Here is a 26263-nt window from a genome sequence, read left to right as displayed (position 1 = left end):
GGCCTGAGGCCCGGAATCGAACATAGTACTTCACAGGTTCTCTGACTAGTGCAGAGTTGGATTATTGTCTTCCTAAATAATATTTTAGTTAATGCTACTTAATACTGCATTATATTCTTGGCAGCCAGACTCCACTGTTGGCATTTTTTTACATTCGTAGACGTCCAGAATCTCTGTCTTCTCCTTCATCCCCGTTTTATTGCCTGCTATTAGACTGTGTCTCCCTTGTCAAGCAATAATGCGGTATTTCTTTGGGTTTAAAGCTGAACAGAGAACTTGCATTTCTCTTTATTAAATTTGGGTTGGTGTTGTCTACCATTGAAACCTCTTGAATCTTTTAAAGCTTGTTTTTTTTCCAGTCAGTTTCCTTTTAATTTTATATTATTTGGAGGTCTGATGTTCTGTTTTGTTGCCACTTTCTGATAGCTATGGAAAACAGCACCATGGTTCTCTCTGATGATGAATAGTAAGAAGTTCCCTCAAGTTCTTCAAGTAAGGGGAACATAAAGGCAAATTTTGTTATCTTCACAAAATAATTTTACTTCATTATCAATTTTTTAGAATGTGTAATAGCCAAAAAGTTGCTATGAATTTAGTTATACCTTTAAATACATTTTCATATTATTCACAGCAGTTTACGTGTATATATGGAAGATTATTGAACATTTATATGTGGAACAGTTCCTTTATGGGTTCATGCTCCCTGCAAGAATTCAGACCCAGTTATAGGGAGCCACTGGTCAGTAGCTTACTGTTGCAACAAAGCCTTCTCTTCCTTTTTATTTTTTAGTTAACTTTTAATTTGGAAATAATTTCAAACTTATAAAAAGTTGAAAATTAAAAATAGCACAGCATGTGTATGTATACACAGATTTTTTTCTGAACTATTTGATAGTAACATCATGACCTCTAAATACTTCAGTGTGTATTTCCAAACAATGGAAATAGTTTCTTACATAACTAAGGTACAGTTACATTCCATATCTGGATTTCATCAGTTTATATTCCAATTCCAATTTTCCATGTTCTAATGGAATATTCCAGTTTTATCAGTTAGCCTGTTGATGTTCATGATAGCATATTTCCCCTCTCAGTACAGAATGTATTTTAGGGTCAAGTTTTGCATTTGCTTGTTTTATCTCTTAAGCCTTTAGTCTCATGGTTGTGATAAGGGCTGGTGCTCAGTTCTCACTTAGCCTCAGCCTCAGCCTCAGCCTTAGCCTTAGGCAGTCCCTCTGCATCCCTCAGGGATAGTTCTTAGTGCTTCCCACCCCTGTACCTGTTGCAGCCAAGCTGCCTTGTATCTCTTGTGGAGGGGAGCCTGGGTAGCAGTTTTGAGTGGTCTTAAGAAAATTCCGGTGGAGGGTAGATGAAGGTTGGAGCTATACGTTGCAAGAAGGAGAGAGATTTTTACATGAATTCTTTATGGTCCTGTCTGTTTGCTAGGCCTGGGCTGCAAATTTGGCATTGGATTTTCTAGAAGCCAATTCATATTGGGAGACAAGGCCAGTGTCCTGATTTACAGTGTCCCTAAGGTAAAAACAAACTAATTGCACATGGTAAGCATAGTTTGGCCTGGTATCAAGATCAGAGAAATGTATTTATCCCTTGAGCCCTTACAAAGAGGACACTATTGAGTAATATCCTCCACAATATCTTTACTATGAATAGGACAGGGGTTTCATAGGGTAGGTGTTTTTTATTAATGTTCCTCAGTGTCAGCCAGTTGCTGAATATTTAAGTACATTTCCATAAGGAGCCACATTATTTGCTGCTGGGCCTGTTGACCTGGCTTATTCTAGGGTAAAATTGCAGGCGAGTGATTTAGTTGTAGAACTCCTCTTCAAGTGAAATCTCACCAGAAAGCCCCATACATGATGCGGGAAGCAGTGGAGCTGAAGTGAGGTGGTGTACCTGGAGTGCTCCCGACTCAGCTCTCTCCCTCTCTCCTGTTCTGAGAGATTCTCTGTGGCACCTCTGCAGAGTGATTAGGGCCCTGAGCACATTTTAAAAACCACTTGTCCAGCAAAAAATTAGTGGATTGCATAGCCTCAGACAACTTTCCACAAATAATATCTATCTGAACTGAATTTTTGATTTGTTAGTATATATCAACTACATTCATATTATACCAAGTTTTACAACCCCTGAATTAGTATCATTTCCCTTATTCTACTTCAGAAGTCAAAAAAACAATATAAAACAAAAGCCCACCTTATCTATATGTATCAAAGAAAGTGGTGGCCCTTTTCTTATTTAATGCTAGTATTTCTGCCTGTCCTTGGATCCCATCCTTCCTACCTCCTTTGAGGTAATATTCCATTAGTTACCACCATACCCTGGGTCCAGAGCCCCTCTCTCTCTACTGGCTTTTTTTTTCTATAACCTTAAAAAAGAAAATTTTTTGTCTGCCCACCCAATAACTATTCCCTTTCCCTGCTAGCTACCATCCCATTCATCTCTCTTTCTAATTTTGAGAGAATAGCTTATGTTTGCTAAATTCACTTTCCCATTCTTTTTATTTAAAAAATTTGTGTAGACATATATATATATTTATATATAAAATAATACAGTAAACACCTACATTTTTACCACCAAATTTAAGAAACGGCATCCCAATACAATTGAAAGTCCCTGTGTACTCCTCCCTTAATGCAGATCTTTCCCTTCTGTCAAAAGGAGCCATTACCCTAAATTTGATGATGATTTTTAATACATTTTATTTTTACTTTTACCATACATCTATAGGTCCCTAAACAGTATATGTAGCTGAACGTTTCAACTTGAATACTGTGTAATTTACAAGTGTGTTGAGATGTTGATCTGCTCAGTCTTTTGGAACAGTAAATGTTGTGACTAACCTTGTTGACTTAGGCCCATGTACCATACAGATATTATTGTTTTCTGTGTGCCATGATATAAATAAGTTAGGAGGCACAGCTTTTTTAAAATATATTTTTTAAAACTTTGTATCACTAATAGCATGCTTTTTTTTTTAAGTTAACACCCATCATCATATCTGGTTATAGAATTATTTTTCTTCTGATAAGAACTTTTAGGGTTTCCTCTTGTAGCAACTTTCAAATATTGTATTCCCATGACTTACTTATTTTATAACTGGAAGTTTGTGCCTTTTTGAGTCCCTTTACCCATTTTACCCACCCCCAGTCTCTGGCAGCTACCTATCTGTATCAATGAGCTTGATTTTTTTTGGTTTTTTTCAGTTCCACATTAAGTGAGATCATATGATATTTGTCTTTCTGTCTGGCTTATTTCATTTATTATGGTACCCTCAAGGTCCACCCATGTTGTCACAAATAGCAAGATTTCATTCTTTTTTATGGCTGAATAATGTTCCTCTGTGTGTGTGTGTATGTAATTTTTTTTTAAATCTATTCCTCCGTTGATGGATACTTAGGTTGTTGCTGTATCTTGGCTATTATAAATAATGCCACAATGAATATCTTTTCAAGTTAGTGTTTTTGTGTTCTTAGGATCAGTACCCAGAAGTGGAACTGCTGGATCATATGGCAGTTCTATTTTTAATTTTTTGAGGCACTTTCATGTTGTTTTCCATCATGGCTGCACCAATTTATATTCCCACCAGTGCACAACGGTTCCCTTTTCTCCACATCCTAGCCATCATTTGTTATCTCTTGTCTTCTGATACTAGCCATTCTAACAAGTGTGAAGTGATAGCTCATTGTGGTTTTGATTTGCATTTCTTTGATGTTAAGCATCTTTTCATGTACCTGTTGACCATCAGTATGTCTTCTTTGGGAAAGTGTTCAGATCCTCAGCCCATTTTTTAGTTGGATTTAGTTATCATATATGGTCTTTATTATTTTGAGATATGTTCCCTCTGTACACACTCTGTTGACTGTATGTGTTCTTTATCCTATTTTTAGTCAGTTTTGTTTGTGAGATTCATTCATTTCAATGCAGGTAGCATTTTTTCATTTGTGTTTCATGTGGTATTCTATTATATAAATATATCATGCTTCAACCATTTTCATATTAATGGATGTTTATTTTGGTAGTCTATAATTTCTTGCTATTACAAATAATATGGCTACAAAGATTCTTATATGTCTCCTTATATGGTAGTGTGTCCCTAGAGAAGTGTGCCTGAGAGTGAAATTGCTTAGTTACAGTAAATATTTAGCTTTACCAGATATTGACAGATAGTTTTCCAAAGTGGTTATTTATACTTGGCAGCAGTTTATTAAATTTACCTTTATTCTCATCATCTCTGAACTTTGATATTTTCAATTTTTTAAGGTTTTGCAGCTCTAGAGATAGATGATAGTTCCAAAGATAGGTAGTGATGATGGTTACACAACAAGGCAAACATACTTAATGCCCCAGGACTATACTTAACAATGATTACAGTGGTTAATTTTATGTTATGTTTATTTTACTACAGGTTTTTTTTTAAGTTTTGCTAGTCTTGTGGATATGAAATCTCATTGGTGTTTTATTTATTTTTCTCTGATTACTCGTGAGGGATCTTTTCATATGCTAAATCGTGCCCCTTACCCCTGAATTTCCTGTTCGTATATCTTTTGCCCATTTTTCTATAGAATTGTCTCTCTGTCTTCTTATCAATTTCCAGGAGATTTTTAATATATTCTAGATACTAATCTTTCGTTGGTTATGTGTGTTGCACACATTTTCTCTCAGTGTATGACTGTCTTTTTCATTTTTCAAATCATGTCTTTTGATAAACAGAAGCTTTTAATTCTGATTTTAATTTTAATGTTGTAGAACTTACTTTTTTTCCTTTTTGTTATATACTTTTTGTACCTTATTTAAGGAATCTTTCCTAAGACAGGGTCTAATAATTTTAACTTCTATTTTTTTCCTTAAAATATTTAAACTTTTGATTTTCACATTTTTGTTTCTAATCTGCTTGATTTGATTTTGTTGTTGGTGGTGTGAAGTAACTGTTCAATTTTTTCCTCATATAGCTAATCATTAATTACACATTCCCTTCTCCTGCACTGATTTGCAGTGTCACCTCTCACATACCAAGTTTATGCATATGTGGAAGTCTGATCTGGGCTCTCAGTTCTGTCCTGTCTGTCACTTGTTTATTATTGTACCAATACTGCACCTAAGGCTTTGTAATAAAATTGTCTAGTTGGGCAAGACCCCTCTCCTCTGCTCTTCTCCAGAATTGTCTTAATTATTCTTGGCTCTCTACCTTTCTCCACAATTTTAGAATTAGTTTGTCAAGCTCCAGAGTAGGAGTTTTGATTAGAAATATAGGTATAGCTTATCCAAATTTAGTGTGTTACTGAAATTGTGTAAATACTGAAGCTTCAGAGAACCCAAGTCTGTATTTTATTATTTTAAAAGAGGAAAATTAATAACTAGTTCCCAGTCCACTCAAAAACCTTAAATAATTTCTCCCAAATTATAAAATCTTCTATGTAAATATCTATATACGAATCTACCAAGGTTTTCTGCATAATATGAAACATTTAAAATGCCAATTCTTTAGTTATTTCACACTCTCTAAACTCTTTACTTGATATGTTTCTGGACAGAATGCAGTGATACTCAATAGTATAATGTATTTCTTCTACACTGCTCTAAACATGTACTATATGTGAATAAATAACATGTGCTGAATAAACAATGATGCAAATAGTTCTTAGCTAATAAATAACCATGGTTATTTAAAAGTGATAATTTGCTGGTTGAAGACTTGCCTGGGTGAGATTTGGTGGTGAGTGGTGAGAAAAGCACTGCTTGCTGTTCAGTGGAGTTGGTGGGGGTGTGTAGGGGGAGCTGGTGAAGGGCCTCTCATTCATGTCCCAAGATCTGGAGTTGTTGAACAGTCTTTTCTTCAGACTCCAGAAATGGATGCCGTGAATCATTATCCAAGCCTTAGATTAAGCAGTGAGATGAAAGAGTCTCAAAATGGATATCTCCTTGTGTTCCCATTACTTGTGGTTATACAGTGTGAACATAAAATATGATCCTGTCAGGAAAATAGCTGAGGTACAACTTGTGAATGAATGGGACAGTCTCTTTCAGATTCATAAGCACCTTAATGAAAACCCAAATTCATTATAGTTGTGTGGGTTTTTTGAATAGTGACATCTGGGCTTAAAAAAAAAGTACAGGTTGTAATAAATATTCAGATTGAAGAAAGTCTTCAAGTAAAGAACATTGGATGTGTAGTTAATTTGGAGAGAGTTTGACGTCTTTATAATATTTAGTCTTCTACCCATGACCATGATTTTATTTTTCCACTTATTTAGATAGTTTTATAATTTCTTTAAGAAGGTACTTAGGAAAATAGGAATGCAACTGATAATTTGTACATTGTTCTTATTAGTTTATGTGTAGCTTTTCTTGGTTGTTGTACATACACAGTCATATTGTTGGGGAATAATGAAATTTTGTTTAAATTTCTTGCTATGTCAGCCATGACTCCCTGGACATTGTTGGATAGAATTGGTAGTGATAAACATTGCTGCCTCTTACTTTCAAGGGAATTGTAGTTTCACCACTAGGTATGTCATGATGTTAAAGAAGTTCCCTGCAGCAGGCAGTGTCGTATAATGATTAAAAGTGGTTAACAGTCTAGACCTTCTAGCCAAGTTGCCTGAGTTCAGCTCTTAGTGCTACTGCTTGCTTGCCATGTGACCTTGGCCAAATCACTTAGCTTCTCTGTACCATAGTTTTCTCAACTGTATAATGGTGATACTAATGGTCTGTGCTTCATATGGTAGTTCTAAAGATTTAATGAGTTAATATATGTAAAACACTTAAAATTGCACCCAGTATATAGTATAAGGACTGTGAGTTAGCTATTTTTATAGTTGCTATTACAAAGTCTTATTTGCTAAGAGTTTTTGTTTCGAAATCATGAAAAGATACTGAATTCTTATTTCTTTAACTGACGTCTGATAGTCTGATTGGATTTTGTTAGCACATTAATTAATATTTTTTGAGCTTAATAGAGTGTCAGATTTATGCCAAGACTAGAATTTAATGAATATGGCTTTTTTAAGTGTTGGCATATTTAGTGGTGGTTCCCATTTTACTTTTTTTTCTGGATTACCTTTTAGAAGCTCTTCTGATAACTTTACCTTCCTAACCATTGAAGAATCTGTTACCTACTGCCAGGGAAATGTGTTTTTACATGTAGTGTACTTTCTTAGTGGAAGTAGATTATTTTGTCTATATTTTGGTATTTTACTGACAGATTAGTGATTCATTTATAATTCTAAGATGAGATGAATAGTTACCAGATGAAGAAGCAGTTTTTGGAGGATTTACCAAAACAAGGAATTTTGTTTCTGGTTCTCTTGTGAAAATTCACTAATGTTGAAAAGGCTGTGTATGAACAAATTTTATGGAGTTATTTGTATACAGCTGGGACTGAATTTATGGACTGCTTTTCTGACTTGCTAAAAAGCTAAAGATTGACAATCTCTTTCATACTGCATTATCCAGCTTGGCTTTTAACTCCAAGAGAATGGTGTTCACAAATTGATGCTCAATTCCTTTGGGGTTGGTATAGAAGCATTAAATTGTACTAAAATATTCATATGTGAGTGCATTTAGCTGAAAGCAATTGATGTTCTATTCCCAAAAGGACAAAAAGAGATGCTGTATGGACCTGTAGTCCAGAAAACACCCTAAGCATGCTTCTTAAAGGTAATTACATGGCCTGGATGGTCAGAGCCCTTACAGTGAAACTTAAAATGACAAAGGAGAAGTTGTAGCCCGAATAAACTGTGGTTTGGATGTATAAATAGTTTGGTTGTGCAATAGTTAAACTCATTTGCTAAAAATTAATGGTAATTTGAATTTCCAGTTGTATCTTTGCTTTATTTTCTTAGCTAATTTTTATTAGAGTGATTTCTCTGAACATTTATTTCAGAGGTCCAATATCAGTGAAGTTTTTTATCCATTACCATTTTGTATATAAAATTAAAATTTTTAAGTTTTGAAGAAGATTTTTACACATACATTATAACTTTTTAGAAATATGTCACTGATAGGATAAATTGACATGTCTTTAGATGATCAGTCTAATTTAACAGCTGGCATGAAAATTAATAAGAATAGTCACTGAATCTTTGTAGTTATCTTGGTGTGGCAACTTGAATAAAACTATTCTAAATTTCATATTCTGTGTTTTTGGTTCTTTCATATAAAAGTTAACTTTTCTCATGTATAGCTTCAGATAAAATAAACATGCACATGAAAGTCAGAGAACATAAGACACTGTGCTGGAAGGAAATGTTTATTTATGGATAATTGGTCATTTAGCATATGTAATTTAATCCTTGTGTTTACTTTAGGGCCAAGGATGTGAGTACTAAGATCTTGTATAAAAGAACATCTTAATAACTTAGTTTAATATAATTATATGTTGACATTAACTTAGCCTGATAAACTTAGTCTGAAGAAGAATGGTATTTGGGACAGGAGAATGTTTTCCATTTCCTTTAAATGAGATTACTTAGAGTCTCTCTAGTTAGGTTGGATGAATAGTAAATCTGTTATTTCTCACAGGACTTTCTTTTCCACATTATTAGCTCTACTCAAATCCTTGTAACTTAGAGGAGCTCCAAGGGTTCCTTGTATGACTTAGTCTGAATGTCATGGCTCTACTTGCCTTTTTTAAAAATAAATTTTATTTTCTTAGAGCAGTTTTAGATTTACAGAAAAATTGCAAAGATAGTATAAAGAATTCGTATAAATCCTGTACCTGTTTTCCCCGATTATTTTTTTTTAACATGTTGAACTATTTACTTTTGATAATTGTCAAATCCATGAGATTTTAGAATTAAGTGTTTTGAAGAGGGAGAATTGTCAGAAGGTTTCTGTCAGGGCAGTGACTTTCTAATGTGTTTTTTTTTTAATTGTGGTAAAATGTAATGAAATTTGCCATTTTGACCACTTTTAAGTATACAATTAAGTGGCATTAACTGCATTCAAAATGTTGTGGAACCACCACCACTGTCTATACCCACAATTTTTCATCACCCCAACAGAAACTCTATACTCATTAAGCAATGGCTCCCCATTCCTTCCTACCCCAGCTCCTGGTAATCCCTAATCTACTTTGTTTCTGTGATTTTGCCTATGCTAGATGTTTCATAAAAGTGGAATGACACAATATTTATGCTTTTGTAACGGTCTTAATTTTATTTAGCATATCTTCAGATTTCATCCGTGCTGTACCATGTGTCAGAACTTCATTCCTTTGTATGCCTGCAAAATATTTCAGTAATATTCCATAAACATTTTGTTTATCCATTTATCTGTTGATAGACACCTGGGTTGTCTTGTTTCCACCTTTTGGCTGTTGTAAATAATGCTGCTGTGAATACTCACATACAGATACCTGTTTGAGTTCTGGTTTTCAGTTATTTGGGTATATATCTAGGTGTGGAATTGCTGGGTTACATGGTAATTCTGTGTCTAGCTTTTTGAGGAGGCTTCAAACTATTTCCCTCTGGCTACTTTGTAGCTTTCATGAGCTTCTTGGCATAGAAGTTATCTTAATAATTTTAGATTAAATAATCATTAGAAAAGGCCTTGCAGAAGCAATGGCTGCCTTAGTAATTTGGGGAAAGAGGCAGTGTGGTGAGTGAAAAGAATAGTACTTGGAAATCAGTTTCTAGTGCCAGCCTTGTTTCCTGGAGCCTCTATTTTTTTCATTGATAAAATAAAAAGATTCTATAGATAATCTTAGAGATTCCTTACTACTCCAAAATTATATATATATATATATAATATATATATATATAATTTTGCATGTTCTAACTGATTTGGATCAGTTAAAAAACTTACTGATAGACAAAATGATTTTATAGTCAAACTTTTTATTTAATCTGCTAAAATGCAAAGCTTTGTAATAGACTGATTATATATCTAAGTATTTTGATGTCATGTGCCCAAATATTTCAATGTAATTTAATCAGTTGAATGATTTTATATAATAACTTTAACAATACACTTGGTTTTCTGTCATTCCAGATATACTTGAGGAATATTTTTCCACAGTAGAAAATGTATGAATTAGTATAGAAGCTAATTAAATTAAATGCTAAGCATTTAATTGCAGAATAGCTAAATATTAAATTTTATTGTAAAAATACTTTCTTAAGAAAAACTTATTTCAGGTGCTATACATCCTATGTAATCAAAACCTACAATTAAAAACAGTACTAGAAGGTCAGGAGCTGAAATTATACATTTTCTGGTTTATATTTAAACTTCTGAATTGCAAGTCACAATATAGTTAGTTAATGTCTTTTTAAAAAATCTTTTAACTGTGTATTTGAGCAACTGGGTTATTAAATTTACATTTTGAACAAAAATAGTGAGGTGTGTAGTGAAATGATGCTGGTAGTATAAATTACCATCTGTTTTGGGCATATTATAACTTGGCTAGTTGTGAAGACGACATTTACTTGGCTTCTCCTGGTGAAAAAAGTGGGCCAGTAGAAAGAATATGGAGGAACTCATATCTAAGGGTGAAGTTAGTATTTTGAAGAATCTTTGACTAAAAAGTCTAATCTGCATATTCTCTGCCTGATAAGCACCAAGTCCATCTACTGAGCTGTGAGAAACCTTTGGAGGCTAGATTAACACTGATGCTTTTCTTCTAAATGAGTTTTCTGGCTTTGCTTCTAGACCTTTTCCATTAATAGTTATTTGGAACCAGATATTGGCTTCATTAAAAGCCAGGTCAAAGTTTTTATCCAAAGTGTTAGTTTTCGGGTTGATTGTAGATTGAAACAAAAAAGAACAACAACAACAAACAAATAATTTCTGAGACTTGCCTTCTGTCAGTACCCTTGATGGCCTTGTAGCTAGTGCATTTGTGTGGAGGGTTTGCATTAAAGACATTCAGTTGATGTGCAAGTGGTCATTAGATAAATCTGAAGGGTGTAGCTTACATCCTTATTCAGGATAAGGAACTCAGAGCTAATGTACCAACTGATACTTCTAATAACATGGGATAAAAACTAATGTTAGCTAAAATTGGTGTTTTTTCACATATAAACTTATGTTAACTGTCCATATGATCTTGTTTTAGTGGTTTTTCTCTAAGATAAATATGTTTACTGGTCTTTTAATAGACTAGTGACTTCAATTAAAGCATATTACTAGTACTGTCACAATATTGAGTTATTTGTGGTGTAGTAGAAAAAGTACTGAATTTAAAATCAAAGGACTTTGCTTTAAGAAGCCTGCCTTTCACTAGGTGTGTATAACTTTGAACAGCCCACCAAGCCTGCCTGACCCTGTGCTTTCTGTTCTATAAAATGAGAAGAGTTTCCACCCCTTAAGAGTTACTGTTGTAGTTCAGTGAGATAATGTATGTACAGCAGAGCGTGGTTACTGGCATATCAGAGACAATTCATGTAAAATTGTGATGAGGAGTGTGCGATCTTGAATCCTGATAAAACCCGAGCTAGTGCTACTGTAGGAGCATCGTCTGATGAATGGGACGTACTTTCAGCTTCAAACCAAGAGTATGCGTGAAGTTCTCCATTCATGTAAAACTCAGTTTAGCCATAATCCTGCCTGAGAGTTTCATAATACAGCAGAGAGCTGTTTGAGAAAAGAGCCACAGATAGTTGTGCTTTGCGTTTTGAGGCCTCTTCCAAAAAGAGAAGAGAGTTAAACACAATTTGGCAAACAGAAGAAATAGTTTGGCCTTTTAAATGGGCAGCAGAATGAAATATAGCAATATTAATGCACAGGAGATTTGCAGTAATTAGAAAATACAGTTGGGTTAATCTGCTTCTCAAAGAGACGTTCATTATTTGAGATGATAAATTCCGTTTAATTCCTAACCTGGCATTTGTCTTGTATATGTGTGTTGTGTTTTAGCTGTAACGGTTGCTGTGTAAGGTCATGCCTCTGTAGTCTTCTCAGTAAACAAGGTGGAGAGAGCATGTAACACTTCATAAAAGTGTTACCCTGTCTAAGGCAGGCATAGGGGTATTGTTATTGGGCACGTAACATTGGCTGTCTGAACTCTAGTTAGAACTACTTATATGATGTCTTAAAGATTTTTTATCTTTGAAGAAATGTAATTTTGTATGTTTCTCCCCCAACTCTATCTAGAAAAGGAGACTATTTGTAGAAGAGAAATTTTAAACCTGATTTTTAAAAAGATGAAGCAATATTGGCTTGGTTTTTCTGTTCTGAAAGCTCCAGATTTAACCACTCCACTCATATTCATATTTCACATAAACAAAAAAGTAAATGTTTAAATCTTTCCTTTCTACTTTGTTTAAAGTAAAGCAGATCGAAGTTGCTGCAGGCAGAATACTGTTCCAATTCCAGGAAAAAAAAAAGTGAATGTATGAGTTTATAATAGTCATATAATTTCAACTTCATATGTATTGTCATATGATCAGTTTGGTATGTCTTGGTGCCTGTATCTGGGATGTGTATCCCTGTACAAAGATTAGAATTTTGTAAAAAAAAATTAATCTCAACTTCCTAGGCCAGCCATCACTGTGTAGAAGGTTGGGCAGAAATTCTAACTTTATAGCTAGTGCTAAGTACAGAAGCGAAACTAACAGGTATCAATGAAAAGAAAATTTTCCCAATACATTATCCCAGAAAAATTGCATTAAGTTTAATAACAACTTCTCTTGATATAGTAATGGTTATTATTACTGTTAAAATAGTAATAAACCACTCAAGTAGATTAAAATGGAATTTATATGGTAGTTGACTGTCTTACGCCTTCGAGTTTAAAGTTTCAATGGCCACTCAGTAATAATAACAATAGCATTGATAGTAATTATCGTATTTAGATTATTTCACATGCATTGTATTGAATAATCACAACAGTCCTGTCAGCTGCAGGTATTATCTCCATTTTACTCTTAAGGAGATTGAGCCTTTCAGAGGTTATGTAATTTGCCTCAGAGCACAGTTAAGTGGGAGAGTTAGGATCTGAGCCCATCTCTCTCTGATCTTATTTTATTTATTATGGTAATCTGTGATCAGTGTTCTTTGATGTTATTACTACAACTCACTGAAGGCTCAGATGATGGTTAGCATTTTTGAGCAATACAGTATGCACTAGGAAACCAGAAAATTCCTGTCACTAGCTTTACTGCGATATCTGCTTTATTGCAGTGGTTTGGAACCTAACCCACAAAAATCTCCAAGGTATGTCTGTATTTTTTTTGGAGAAGTGTCAGTTTTTCAGGTCCTTCTAGAATTTTAAGGGAAAAAATCTTACTAGAGAATGAAATTTGATAGTTTCTTTTCAGAGTATAAATTTACTACATTAGACCAGTAGTTTTGGTCTGCTTTTAGTCCACCCTACCTGAAAATTGACGGATTTTTGCCATCTATCTGTGCCTGTCTTTTGGCTGCTCTCTTGTTTAATCTTGCTGCCTCTCATACGAGGCTTCAGCTTTGTCTCACTGCTGACTTTCCTTTTTGGTTCTCTCAGAGTTTGAATAACCTATAAATAATCTTGTTCTGAGCCAATACAAGCAAAGCTGACACAGAGACTGATGTGACTGTATCTTGAGACCTACTATCAGACAGTATTCCACGATTCCTCATAGAGCCTACAGTAAGGCTCCTCTTTAGCTTATTCTAAAATTCTCTTGGGTCTGTACTGTCCAGCACTGTAACCATTGAGCTGCATGTGGCTATTGGGCACTTGAAATGTGGCTAGTCTGAACTGAGATATTATTAAAATTAGTTTCACCTGTTTTGTTTTACTTTATTTAATGTGGCTAATAGAAAATGTTAAATTATGTGGCTCGTATGATTTTGTATATCTCTTTTGGATTTAACAGTATTAAGCAAAACTCACAGTGTGCAAGTTAGAAACAGCTTTCTCCTTAGCTCCTGCACTAAAATCCTCTGAAGAGTAGGACTCAGAAATGCCTCTTGGAATTCCAGATTTCCTGTACAAGGTTTGGGTACCTCAGGAGTGATGTTCGTACATACTTTCTGAAGAAAGCAGCCAAAACCCAAATCATCCACCAGAGAATACTCTGACCATGTTGATTCCACAGGTTGGTTAGATTTCTGTAGAAATATTAAGATTTTATTCTGGTCTTTCTGTTCTCAGACATACAGGTTTGTCATCAAACTAGGACCAATAGAACCTGCTTTTAAAAGCTTGTTTTGTTTGAAGGACTAAGGGAGCAGGAACAGATGGGACTGGATGCAGAAGTGGAATTCTGCTTGGCAAGGATAGAGATGACTACAGGCACTGTCATCCCCTGGACTGCTCTCTGTTTCCAAAGGCCTTTCCGCTCCTCAGTGGCAGGAACAGAAAGTAAGGGTTTGCATGAGAGACCAGAGTTCTATCACACTTTCTTTTTTTTTGTGTGTATTGGATTACAGATTTTTATGATCTTACCTTAACCTATGTTGTTAGATTGGGCTTCTTGAGGACACAGGACAGTTAGTTGTCTTTGAATTGTCTGCAAGGTCCAATAACAGTACAACTGTAGTTAATCAGTGCCTCTCACTGTTTCCTGTTGTGGAATCCTTAGAAAATGACAGTGTTTGCGCACAGGGGATTCTGGCTGCCCTGCCCTTCTCCTAGTACATGCAACTCTTGTATGAATTAGGGAAAAAGTATCCCTTTCTCAAGTTACTTTACTGCCATCTGTTGGAAGATTACTGTAATAAAAATGCAGATCTAAAATGGCTATGATATGGATGATCCCTCCCTCCAGAGTTGTTCAGTGTGCAGCCTGCTCAGCTGTACGTGGTAGTCCTGAGACCACCTCTGGAGCCCACTGGCCACCTAGTGGGCTGAGAAAATCAGTGTTTGAGCAAACCTCAACTCATGAGTGGCACAGCAGTGTCTTGGGAAACCAGATGCTATGCTAAGGACTAAAACCTCCCAGCAACCCCATGAAGTAGGGCTGCTTGTAACTCCACTTGTTCAGATGAGCAGGCTGAGGCAGAGAGAGGCTGAAAAATTGGCCTATGGTCACGTGTCTGTCAGGTGGCTGACCTGTGATGTAAACATGGGCAGTGAGACTCCAGAGCCTAGGTCTGTAACCACGGTAACATGCTCTTCCTGCGAAACCCGGTAAACTGCACTGGGTGCAGCAGTTTCCAATGCCTGCTTCTGTTTCTGTCTCAGCGCACTCTGAAGTAGTTTAGCTGTCTGCCTCTGAGTTCTTCGGATGAATCTAAGCTGTAGTCTTTTTTAAAAAAGATTTTGGCAAAGGAAGAGGGATGTGTGGTTTCTTCTGCTGGTCCTTGTTTCTGCTGAAGTAGGTGCTGTCCCGTCTTCGTATTTCAGAATAACCTCTAGTTCTCTTACCGTGCAGCGGCTTTACTTCCCACCAGTCCCATTCTTGAATTGCACAGTGACCAGCCCAGACTGCTACCAGCTCTCTTCCAGATTTCCTCCCTTTGCTAAGGCTACTAGGAGTTTCTCTCCAGGACTGCCCCTTCTTCCTCTGTGTCTGTTCCTTTCTTTAATCCCACCTCTTTTTGAACCCTTAATTGCTGTTCTCCCCTCCAACATCTCTCATTTTCTCTCCAAATTATCTTACTTACTATCTGATTTAGAAGGAAAGTGCCTCAGGACGGGGATTGCCTTGTTATGTTGTGAAGTGGTGTCTAAAGTGCTCCATAAATTAGCATCTGTGGGGAATTTTGTACATACTAATTATTATTATTGAAATACAAAAATGCTTTCTGAACCATGAGGAAGCATCCTATGATATTAGTCTAATTGCCTGTACATGTTTTTTAAAAAAGAAGGAAAAGCCTTTCTTCCTGCCTGAGAGTGCAATCAGATCTCAGAACAGCAGCCAAAATCTCAGGGCTTGTTCTGGTCTATTGTTTCAAAGCTTTTATATTTATTTAGGGAACCATGTTTGCAAGACAGTAAAGCAAGGTCCTGTGGGTCATGTGGATCTATTTGGACAATTTGTAGTGGTCAGAAAGGTGGGAATGACCCTGGAACAACTTGCCTTTGGTTTCATTTGGCCCAGAATGTATCATTTCCTTAGTGACATTTATGGTTAAAGTCAACGGTATTCATTTCTCGGGGGTTTAAAGCAAATTTCATTTATATCATATTTATGTTGACGTTTAGTGCCAGAGTGAATCAGCATTTTTTATTGGTATTTTATAATGCAAATGGAGAGGCTTTTAAGACTTGTTGAATTTTAATGTAGACATGTATGTCAGAAAGACTCGCTTACAGAGCTATTGATCCTTTCCAATACTTGCTTTAAGAATATACTTAGAAGGGTGGTTAGTGAGACAAGTGTCTATCTAAACAACTTGCTTTAAAAATCTTTTCGTAGAACTTTTTGGCCTGGTTTTCCTGAACGTAGGATTTAGTAAGTATATTTTGGTTAATAATTTAATAAGTATTCTTTCATGAAAGAAATGCTAGTCAGAAATTGAAATGATGTTAAAATTATCAATTAGTGTTACCTGTAAAATCTTCAATGGAAAATAGTGGTGCTTTTTCAAAGAAAAAAGCTTGTTTACCACTCATGTGAGGGTTCATGTCTGATAAGACAGGATAATGACGGGCCTTATTGCCTTGTCCAATTGAGGATGGTCATAATTGACAAATTTGATACATTTAAGATAGAATTCTGGAGCATTTTTTTATCCTCACCCATACATTTTACTTTCCACAGTATACCTCCCACCCTAAGACTCAGTCTCTTTAGGCCAAATTGCTGTTTCTTATCTTCAGGCTTTTGATGGTAACTGTAGAGCAAATTGAATCAAAAAATAAGCCCAGTTCATTTTTAGCTGATAACTCACACTGGGAACTAGTTTGTTTCCTTTTCTAGGGTACACAGAGGTGTCTTGCTCCCTAGAAGCAGTGGACACTTTATGCCTTTAAAGATAAGACCCTGGGATGTACCATCAATGTGCTGGATAGAGTTACAGGTTTCAAGCTGCACAAGAGCTGAGGATCATCTGTTTTAGTGGTTCTCAGCTCTAGCTGTACGTTAGAGCATCCTGGGAAGCTCTTTCTAAAAGCTCCAATGCTGGGGCTGTACCTCCTCTGTTTATAATTGGGGAAACTGAAAGGTGGGGGGATTGACTTGTATATGGCCACACACACGTAGGTGTTATGAAAAATCATAGCATTTGGTAGCAAAGACATTAATCTCAGATCCTAGTTGAAATACTCTGTTATTTTTGGGTGAGCACTTGTTAGATTATGTGGCAGTGCAGAAAACAAAATGGGACCACCTGACACTGTCATTGACTTTAAAGTAGCTGCCTATAATAAAATTGAGTGTGACAGAGCCTTCTGCATTATTCATAGTGAGGAGAGACTTCACTGTCGGTCGTGACAGGGCTGTAGTGTCTGTCTGGTTACATGGTAGCTGCACCCACTACCCAAGCCAGGACTTGCTAGTTCAGTTTATGTGTGGGAAAAACTTTTCAGCTGAAGCTTTAATTATCCCTAGCAGACAGAATAGAGCAGCTAAGCTCTTTTAATTAAACACGTATTAAATCAGCTTTCCACAATGATAAGTTTTAATGTTCAAACATGGATACTTTAAAATTTTCAGATAAAGGAAGAGAGAGCAGCAGTCAGTCGTCATTCCCTTTGTAGTTAGTGGGGGCAGAGTGTGGAGGGGATGAGGTGCAAATGTTGTCAACGTCTGCTTAGGAACTGCAGTGCAGTGGGCCCTCGTGTTAGGTTCAGTCTGTGCCTCTGAGAATTCGTTGTTCTTTATTAAGGAGATTGTGTGTGTGTTTAGAACCTCTTAAGACTGATTTGTATTGTTGGTTTTTCTAAATATAAAGCGTAATAAATATATCCTAATGATCGTTTCAACAAATATCCGTGAGAAGGCAAACAACTAAGTCAGGAAATGTTTTAATATGTATTAAGTGTATATGTTTATATGTTAATATGCAGTGTGTGTATATTGTGAATGGATACATACCAAGTGGTTAGTTGAAGTGTGATATCCAAGTAAGTAGCACAGATAAAAAGTGCTGCCTCACAGGAAATTGTGAGATTAAGTGAAACAGTTGATGTAAAATGCTTAGCACAGCAATTGACACACAGTTAATGCCCAATAGTTCTCATTATCCACATATTTATTATTATACCACCACTACTGTAGTTAGTTATTCAGAGGAAAAGGAGGGCTATGAGTTAGGGAGATCAGGAAAGGAGGAAAGCATAATTTAAGTAATATAGATTACATCTATTTTATTTAAAATATCTCTGATTTAAGATTTGACTTGTTAGTAGCGAATACTTTGGAAGGTGTAATAGAGAAATGCACATTAACGGTGTGGTGTCTTTTGTTCCAGGAACTTTATATTGCCGTAGGAATATCTGGAGCCATCCAACATTTAGCAGGAATGAAAGACAGCAAGGTAACAAACTACACAACAGTAATGATGCTAAGAGGCAAAGTTTTCATGTTTTAAAATTTCAGTTTCATCTTATTATGTTTGCATGTAGTTACAGTGTGTGTAGTTGAACCATTCACATTAACACAAATCTAGGAACTGGAAGAAGCATAAGCCACTGTATACCGCCTAAAGATTTGCCAGTGGGTGGGCGAGGCAATGCTGTGTCGTGGGAAAAGGTTTGAACCTGAATTCCAGCTTCACTGCCCAACTTACCATGTGATGCATCCTATTTGTACCTCGGTTCTTTGTCTGCCGAATGCTGTGTTGGAGGATGATCTCTCAGATACCTTTCAGATCTGACAGGGGATGGTAAATGTGGGGTGAAAATAATGTGATGATGTTCTGACATCTAACTAGTTTGTGAGGTTCTAATGCCTAAATTTCTGACGGCTTCACCCTAGTCCCCTAACAGTCCCAACCGTCATAAATCAGCAGGTCTCCTGTGCTTGGGCTGTTACTGAACCGTGACGGACACATTTTGGGATAGATTGTCTTAAAACCTCAGTAATTGTCAACAGTACAGTGTATAGAGGAAACACTTGGTTTTAGCTTGCTATTGCTACTTGGACTGTCTGCAAGTAATGACCCCGTGAACATATATTTCAGAATATGACACGTTAATTCATGCATAACAATGCACAGTTTGAATTATGAACTTAGTCTTCATGAAGTCAGAGATGCCTCTGACACTCCTGCTTTTATCCATTCCGATGGGAATTTGATATAAAAGGTAATAAAACTTTTAACAGGTTTAACTTCTAACTTGAAAAGATGCATGCACTACCTCCTTGTAACCTCTAAATGAATTGGCCCAAAATCAGTCAGATTTCACAGTTGGATGGCAGGTTTCTTCACTGAGTTCTGAAAACAGCAGTGCCAGTGGGAGAAATGTTATTACTGCATTAAAGGGAAAAAATCACTCCCAACACCAGCAACCTTAAAAAATATTTTTAGCTGGGCCAGTTCAGACATATCTAGAATTCAGCTTCTCTAAAATAAAAGACTCTACTTGCCAAGATGATCCTGGTGGAAGTTCTCATTCCATGCCAGCAGGGCTGGATTGGGGGAGAGATGGACTAGTCAGTGTATGTCAAAGCAAAAAGGGAACCATTAAAGTAAGGAGACCACCGTTAGGGAGCAACCCATAAGAATAAACTTGAGCCAAGACTTTTTCTCTCCATCCAGTCAACAAATATTTATTTAGCACGTACTTTGTACTAGATGCTGGGGATGCTTAAATGAAAAAGACATAATCCTTGTCATCACTGTCTTGAGTGGGAGACACAAGAGTCTCGGGGCAATTTTGGTTAATCTAAAATAGGAACATTCGAGTGGTTGGTTGAAATCTGATAGTTGCATTACATATAAGCTGCAGTTTTAATTGGCATTGTGGTATAGTTGAAAGAATATGAAATTTAATTGAACCATACACATATTAATATGGTTGAATGCAATCTGTGCTTTAAAAGATCTGTAAGGTAGGAAGGGTGTGAATTTATAAGGACGTATTAAAAGGGCTCTAGATTGCAAGCAAGATTTTATCATAGTTATTTACAGTGGATACTTCAGGAATATTCTTTTTATAATCTGAAAATATGTAACCAGCCCAAATACTTTAAATATTTTAGTATTTCTTAAATACTTTAGTGGTTCCTTTCCCACAATTATGTGCTCTTTCTTTAAAAATAACTTTTATATGGTAGGATGAAAAAGCTTTCAGATGATTAAACTGTCAGATGTTTGACTAGGTGGCCTCCAGGAAAATCATTAACCATCGTTAATTAAATAAATCTCTGCTGGTAGCTGTGAAGCAGGCTACATATTCCCAGAAGAGAAACACCTCGATGCAAATCAATGCCTATGATTCAAAATGTTTGTCCTTGTGACTTTGGATTTGAAGCTCATATTGAAACCATCGTTTATTGTCTCTGACCACACTTTAATATATATGGCATGTTACTCTGGATTGATAGTTACCTGGACTACACTGTACTCCAGTCTCAGATATTCTGGTATATTCTGCCTATCTCTTTGAGGGGCTCCTCGAGGCCACTCTAGGGAAATTAAGCATATGTCATGTAGCCTACATTTTAAGTCAGACTGTATCAAAATACTTTAAAAATGTGTTCCACCTGTTTTCATGAGATAGAGTAATAAGCAGGAGAAACTTAATTTTGCTTTCAGAGACTTGAATTATTATAATCTGTCTATTAAAATAACACTATGATAGAGTCAAAACTCTTAATTTTACATTAATTGCAATGGTGTTAAGAGCATGTATGGGGAATACCAAACTGTTTGAAGTATATAAATAAATCTGTTGTTAATAGAATAATGGTAAACCCAGCACCCTTTTTAGTGACTGTTTCTCCTTAATCTGTTCCTGATCTGTCTTTATAACCTTTTACATTTAAAATTTTTATAGGTAATAAAAGGAACTTTTGGTAGCTTTTGTAGGACATGTAGTAATTTTGTTTTATTACATTTATTTTCTGCGTATATCAGGACTTAAACTTTTTAAAGTTCATCTTTACTAACAGGCTGACTAGATAGTTAACCTTTGTATTCTAACAGGAGACCCAGGAAAATAATTTAAAAATACTAAATGGAATGTAGTATGTGGAGGATATATAATCTGAGCTATTTAGGCTGTGAATTGGGGTATGGATTTGTTATTTTTTAAAGTTGAAATCTAACATTTATATTCATAACTTTAAATTTATTTATTATTAATAGGATTTAGAAAACATTAATTATAAGTGAAATAAGCTGGGGATTGACTATAATCATAATATGTCTCCTGATGATTTGATAAAGTAGACTTCTAATAGAACTATCTTATTGGATGAAGCACACCAAATGTAAAATAAGTTACTTAATTTTTCATCCATGGTTTTTATTTAGTGTATCTAAAAATTTTCGATGACCTGCATAACTTTCCAGTTATATTTGATTCGTTTAAGTCACATTATTGAGGTATAATTTATATATAGAAAATCAACTTTTTTAGTACACTGCACTTAAAATTTTATTTTTGTGTGGTAAAATACACATAACATAAAATTTAGTATCTTAACCATTTTTAAGTGTGTAATTAAGCATCGTGTACGCATTATCAGTGGTGGTAAATACATTCATAATGGTGTGCATCCATCACCACTGTCCATCTCCAGAACTCTTTTTATCTTGTGAAACTGAAACTCTATACCCATTAAGCAATAATTTCCCAGTCTCTCCCCCTGCACTCTCCAGATCCTGGCAGTCACAGTTCTACTTCTTTCTCTGTGCTTTGTACTATTCTAAATACCTCATATAAGTAGAATCATACAGTATTAGTCTTTTTGTGACTGGCTTATTTCACTTAGCATAATGTCCTTAGGGTTTATCCATATTGTAGCGTATGTCAGAATTTCCTTCATGTTTAGGCTGAATAATATTTCATTTAATATATATAACACATTTTGTTTATCTATTTATCCATTGATGGACATGGGTTGCTTTCCATTTTTATCTATTGTGAGTAATGCTGCTGTGAACATGGGTGTACAGATATGTTTTTAAGATCCTATTTGCAATTCTTTTGGGTATATATCCAGAAGTGAAATTGATGGATCATAGGGTAATTCTGTTTTTAATTTTTTGAGGAACCATCATAACATTTCCCACAGCAGCTGTACCGTTTTACATTCCCACCAACAATACACAAAGGTTTCTGTTTTTCCACACCCTCATCAACACTTGTTGTCTTTTTTTTTTGATAGTAGCGATCCTAATGGGTATGAGGTGTTATCTCATTGTAGTTTTGATTTGCATTTCCCAAGTGATCAGTGATGTTGTGCCTTTTTTCATGTGCTTATTGACCATTTGTGTATCTTCTTTGGAAAAGTGGCTATTCAGGTCATTCATCCAGTTCTTGAATCAGGTTGTTTTTTGTTGTTGAGTTTAGTAGTTTTGGGGGGGGAGATGGATATTTAGGTTTGTTTGTTTGTTTGTTTGTTTTTGATAGAGGTACTGGGGATGGAACCCAGGGCCTCACACATGCTAAGCATGCATTGTACCACTTGAGCTATTCCCTCCCAACTAGTTTTTTTTTTTCTAATGTACTTTGTATATTAATCCCTTATCAATTATATTATTTGCAAATATTTTCTCCCATTCTCTGGTTTACCTTTCTACTCTGTTATAGTGCTTTTTTGATCCACAAATTTTTAAAATTTCCATTAAGTTCAGTTTGTTTTTTCTTTTATTGCCTGTGCCTTTGATATAATATCCAATAAATCATTGCCATAACCAACATCATGCAACTTTTACCCTATGTTTTTCATCCGAGATTTTATAGTTTTAGATATAGTGTTCAAATCTTTGATCCATTTTGAGTTAGTTTTTCTATATGATGTTAGGTAAGAGGCCATCTTCATTCTTTTATATGTATATATTCGGCTTTCCCAACGCCATTTTTCTGAAAAGGCTATCCTTTCCCCATTGAATGATCTTGATACCCTTGTCAAAAATCATTCAACCATGTATGTGAGGGTTTATATCTGGGCTCTCTCTTCTATTCCATTGGTCTGTATGTCCTATTTTGGGTCCCTTGAGAGTGCATAAGAATTTCAGGATGGGTTTTTCAGTTTCTGTAAAAGTCATTGGAAGGACATTTTGATGGATGTAGAATTATTGATCAACAGTTTTTTTCTTTTCTTTCAGCACTTTGAATATATCAGCTCACTGCCTTTTGGCCTCCAAAGTTTCTGGTGTGAAATCTACCAGTAATCTTATTGAGGATCCCTTGTATGTAATAAGTCAATTCTCTCTTCCTGTTTTAAAAATTCTCTCTTTACCTTTGGCTTTTGAAAGTTTGATTATAATGTGTCTCAGATGTGGGTCTCTTTGAGCTCATCTTACTTGAAGTTTGCTGAGCTTCTTGGGTATTTGTATTTGTGTCTTTCATCAGATTTGGGAAGTTTTCAGCCATTATTTCTTTAAATATTCTTTCTCTTCTCCTTCTGGGACTCCCACCGTAAGTATTTTGGTCTGCTTGATAGTGGCCCATAGGCCCTTTAGGCTATGTTCACTTTTCTTAAATCATTTTTCTTTCTGTTCTTCAGACTTGGTAATTTCCATTGTCCTATCTTCAGATTGATTCTTCTGCCTGATCAAATCTGCCTTTGGGTTCCTCTAGTGAGTTTTTTATTTCAGTTTTTGTATTTTTCAGCTCCAGAATTTCTTTTTGGTTTCTTTTTAGGTTTTCTGTCTCTTTATATTTCCATCTGGTTCATACATAGTTTTCTTGACTTTCTCCATATCTTCCATTTATTCTTTTAGCATCTTTTAAGATGGTTATTTTAAAGTCTTTGTCTAGTAGATCTTCCATCAGGTCTTTTTCAGGGATAGTTTCTGTTGATTTTTTTCCTTTGAGTGAGACATACTTTCCTGTTTCTTTATATGTCTTGTGAATTTTTTTGTTGAAAACTAGACATTTGAATCTAATTATGTGGTATCTGTGGAAATTAGATTCTCCTCTTTCCCCAGATTGTGCTGCGGCAGGGGTGGAGGGTTGCTATTGTTTTTGTTTATTTTGGTGGCATTTTTGTTTTTTTTTTGTTTTTGTTTCTGTTTTTGTTTTTTTGTTATAGGCTGTCTCTGTGGCAGGGATTAACTTGAAGAATAAACTTCAGGTCTTCTTAGGTCTTTTCTGAGCCTGTCCCTTTTCCTGGTCATGTGTGGTCACTTTGTAGTTTCACCCATGTACGCAGTTTCTTTTGAGTGTCCTACTCTTTAGTGTGTGGGTCCCAAAAGGGGGAAAAGAGGAAAATGAAGTCGGGACAGAAAGAGTGCATTGACTCTTTAAATCCCCTGGAAATAACTTTGACTGGAGGAGGAAGGGCATGAACAATGGAGGAGGTGCAACAGCAATAGCCATCCTCCTCTTGGCATCTTTGTGATGAGGAGCAGCATTCTGTGATCAGAGCACAGATCTCCAATGTTTGGAGGACTGGGTCCTCTAAGCTCTGTGCAAGTTGCTCCAGGAACATGTGCACAGGTGCCTGCCACCAGGGCTCGGTGTGGGGGATGCATAGCAACTATTGGGCTAAGAGCTGCAGTTTACTGTGCAGGTCTTCCCCTGGAAGTTACAAACCTTTAAGAGACTCCAGGGTTCTAAAATGGTGACATTAGAAAGATTTTGCCAGTTCAGTTGTCGTGTAGGTGGGGAGACAGATTCCTGATGCTTCCTACTTGGCCATCTTCCCAGAATCCTCTCCTCTGATTTGTTACTTGTATAAAACATTTTTTTGTAAGTCAAAAAAGACCTTAAAGAAAATAATGATTTAAAACACTTTTTAATATTGCAATGGTGGGGGGGGTGTGGAATATAATTTTGCTATGTTCCAACCCAGAAATTTCTAAATTTACAATATTGGCACAAACAAATCAAACTCATCTTATTTAGTAGACGTTTTTAAGAATATAAATTTGTTGTTAGGGAAGGTAGAATAGAACCATCAATCTGTGTGATATGTTTTCTTAATAAAGGCCAAACTCTTTGTTTTTGTTTCACAGACAATTGTGGCTATTAACAAAGACCCAGAAGCTCCAATTTTTCAAGTGGCTGATTATGGAATAGTTGCAGATTTATTTAAGGTAAGGTGGCCTTCAGAGTGATGGCTGTTATCCAGATTGTCTTCTAAGAACCTCTAGGAATTTGACACAACATTGTAAAATGATTATAAATCAATAAAAAAATGTTAAAAAAAAAAGAACCTCTAGGAGTTGATCATGGACGAAGCTATTTCAGGAAAACACTGTGTGTGTATTGTGTGTCTGTCTGTATATGTATACGTAATATATTTGCACAATTTTGAACTACTTAAAGTGAGTTGTCCTGATTAATACATGATGTTTATATAGAGCATTATAACTTTCCCTTTAAGAAGTCTGTACTGTCTACCAAAAATCCACATGGCTCTTGGCATCTCATTTGCTAAATTAGACATGATTTGAAATGACTTAAGTAATTATAACCTGGAATCATATTTGGCAGGTACCTTAAAGAAATTGACATCAAATCCCCTCCTTCAGAGATTTACCAATGACACTATAGCTTTTCATGGGATAAGTGGGCACTCAAGTCCACCTTATCTGACTCAACAAGTATGTTCTGCTTGCTGTGTTTGACAGTTAAAGGCCTTCCTTACAGTGACAAGTGTAGGAAAGAACACTTATTTCCCCCTCCTCATACTCTTCACTTTTTTGAGTGTTCTTCCTGCCGTGCTGACCACCCCTGTATTTGCCCTCCCCATGAGAGAAATTATTTTAGTGATATTGTTGAGCACCTGATACTCATTTGGCACATTTAAAGGTCAAAGCTTTGCAGAGCCTGGCCTCTTTTTGTCCCTGAGGACCTGTCTACGAGCTTCCAGGTTACCTTGTGCAGAAATCACTCATGCAGGAATTGAGGCTCAGAAAGTAGCATTCAACCCTGGATTTGTTAGAGTGAGGAACCCCTCCCACAGAACTATAACAAGCTGCTGTGGGCCTTAATGGAGAGGCTGCAGCCTGAGAACAGAGCCAAGGGTGGTCTTCCCAGCAAGAGGATAGCCCCTTTACCATGGTTTCACCAGCACTGTATCTGATCCGGATAAACTAATGAGTGCACTTGAGAGCACATCTGCACTTTGAAGTGTATGTTCATGCTCACTGAAGGATGGACCCTTCAAATGCTCAGTAAGTACTCAGTAATGGCCCAGATTGTGTGCAGAGACTAGATTCGGGCTGTTGGCCTGAATCAGCATAGGGCATCCTTCCCCTGGGAACCCCCTCACAAAATAGCCTCAATCTTGCATGGGAAGAATAC

At 35.9% G+C, this 26263-nt stretch overlaps 1 protein-coding gene across 1 annotated transcript in view; it reads left to right on the top strand.

Annotated features, from left to right (window-relative positions):
• ETFA (electron transfer flavoprotein subunit alpha) overlaps positions 1 to 26263 on the top strand; it is a 62167-nt gene that overhangs the window by 29865 nt on the left and 6039 nt on the right. The window contains exons 10-11 of the mRNA XM_015243143.3: positions 18307 to 18372; positions 24970 to 25050. Of these exons, the coding sequence (XP_015098629.1) occupies positions 18307 to 18372; positions 24970 to 25050 (147 nt within the window). The remainder of the gene's footprint in view (positions 1 to 18306; positions 18373 to 24969; positions 25051 to 26263) is intronic.

This window comes from Vicugna pacos, chromosome 27 (genome assembly GCF_048564905.1).
Source record: "Vicugna pacos chromosome 27, VicPac4, whole genome shotgun sequence".
Classification (NCBI taxonomy): Eukaryota; Metazoa; Chordata; class Mammalia; order Artiodactyla; family Camelidae; genus Vicugna; species Vicugna pacos.
Note: the sequence above shows the minus strand (reverse complement) of the source record. Positions and strands in the feature narration are given on the sequence as shown.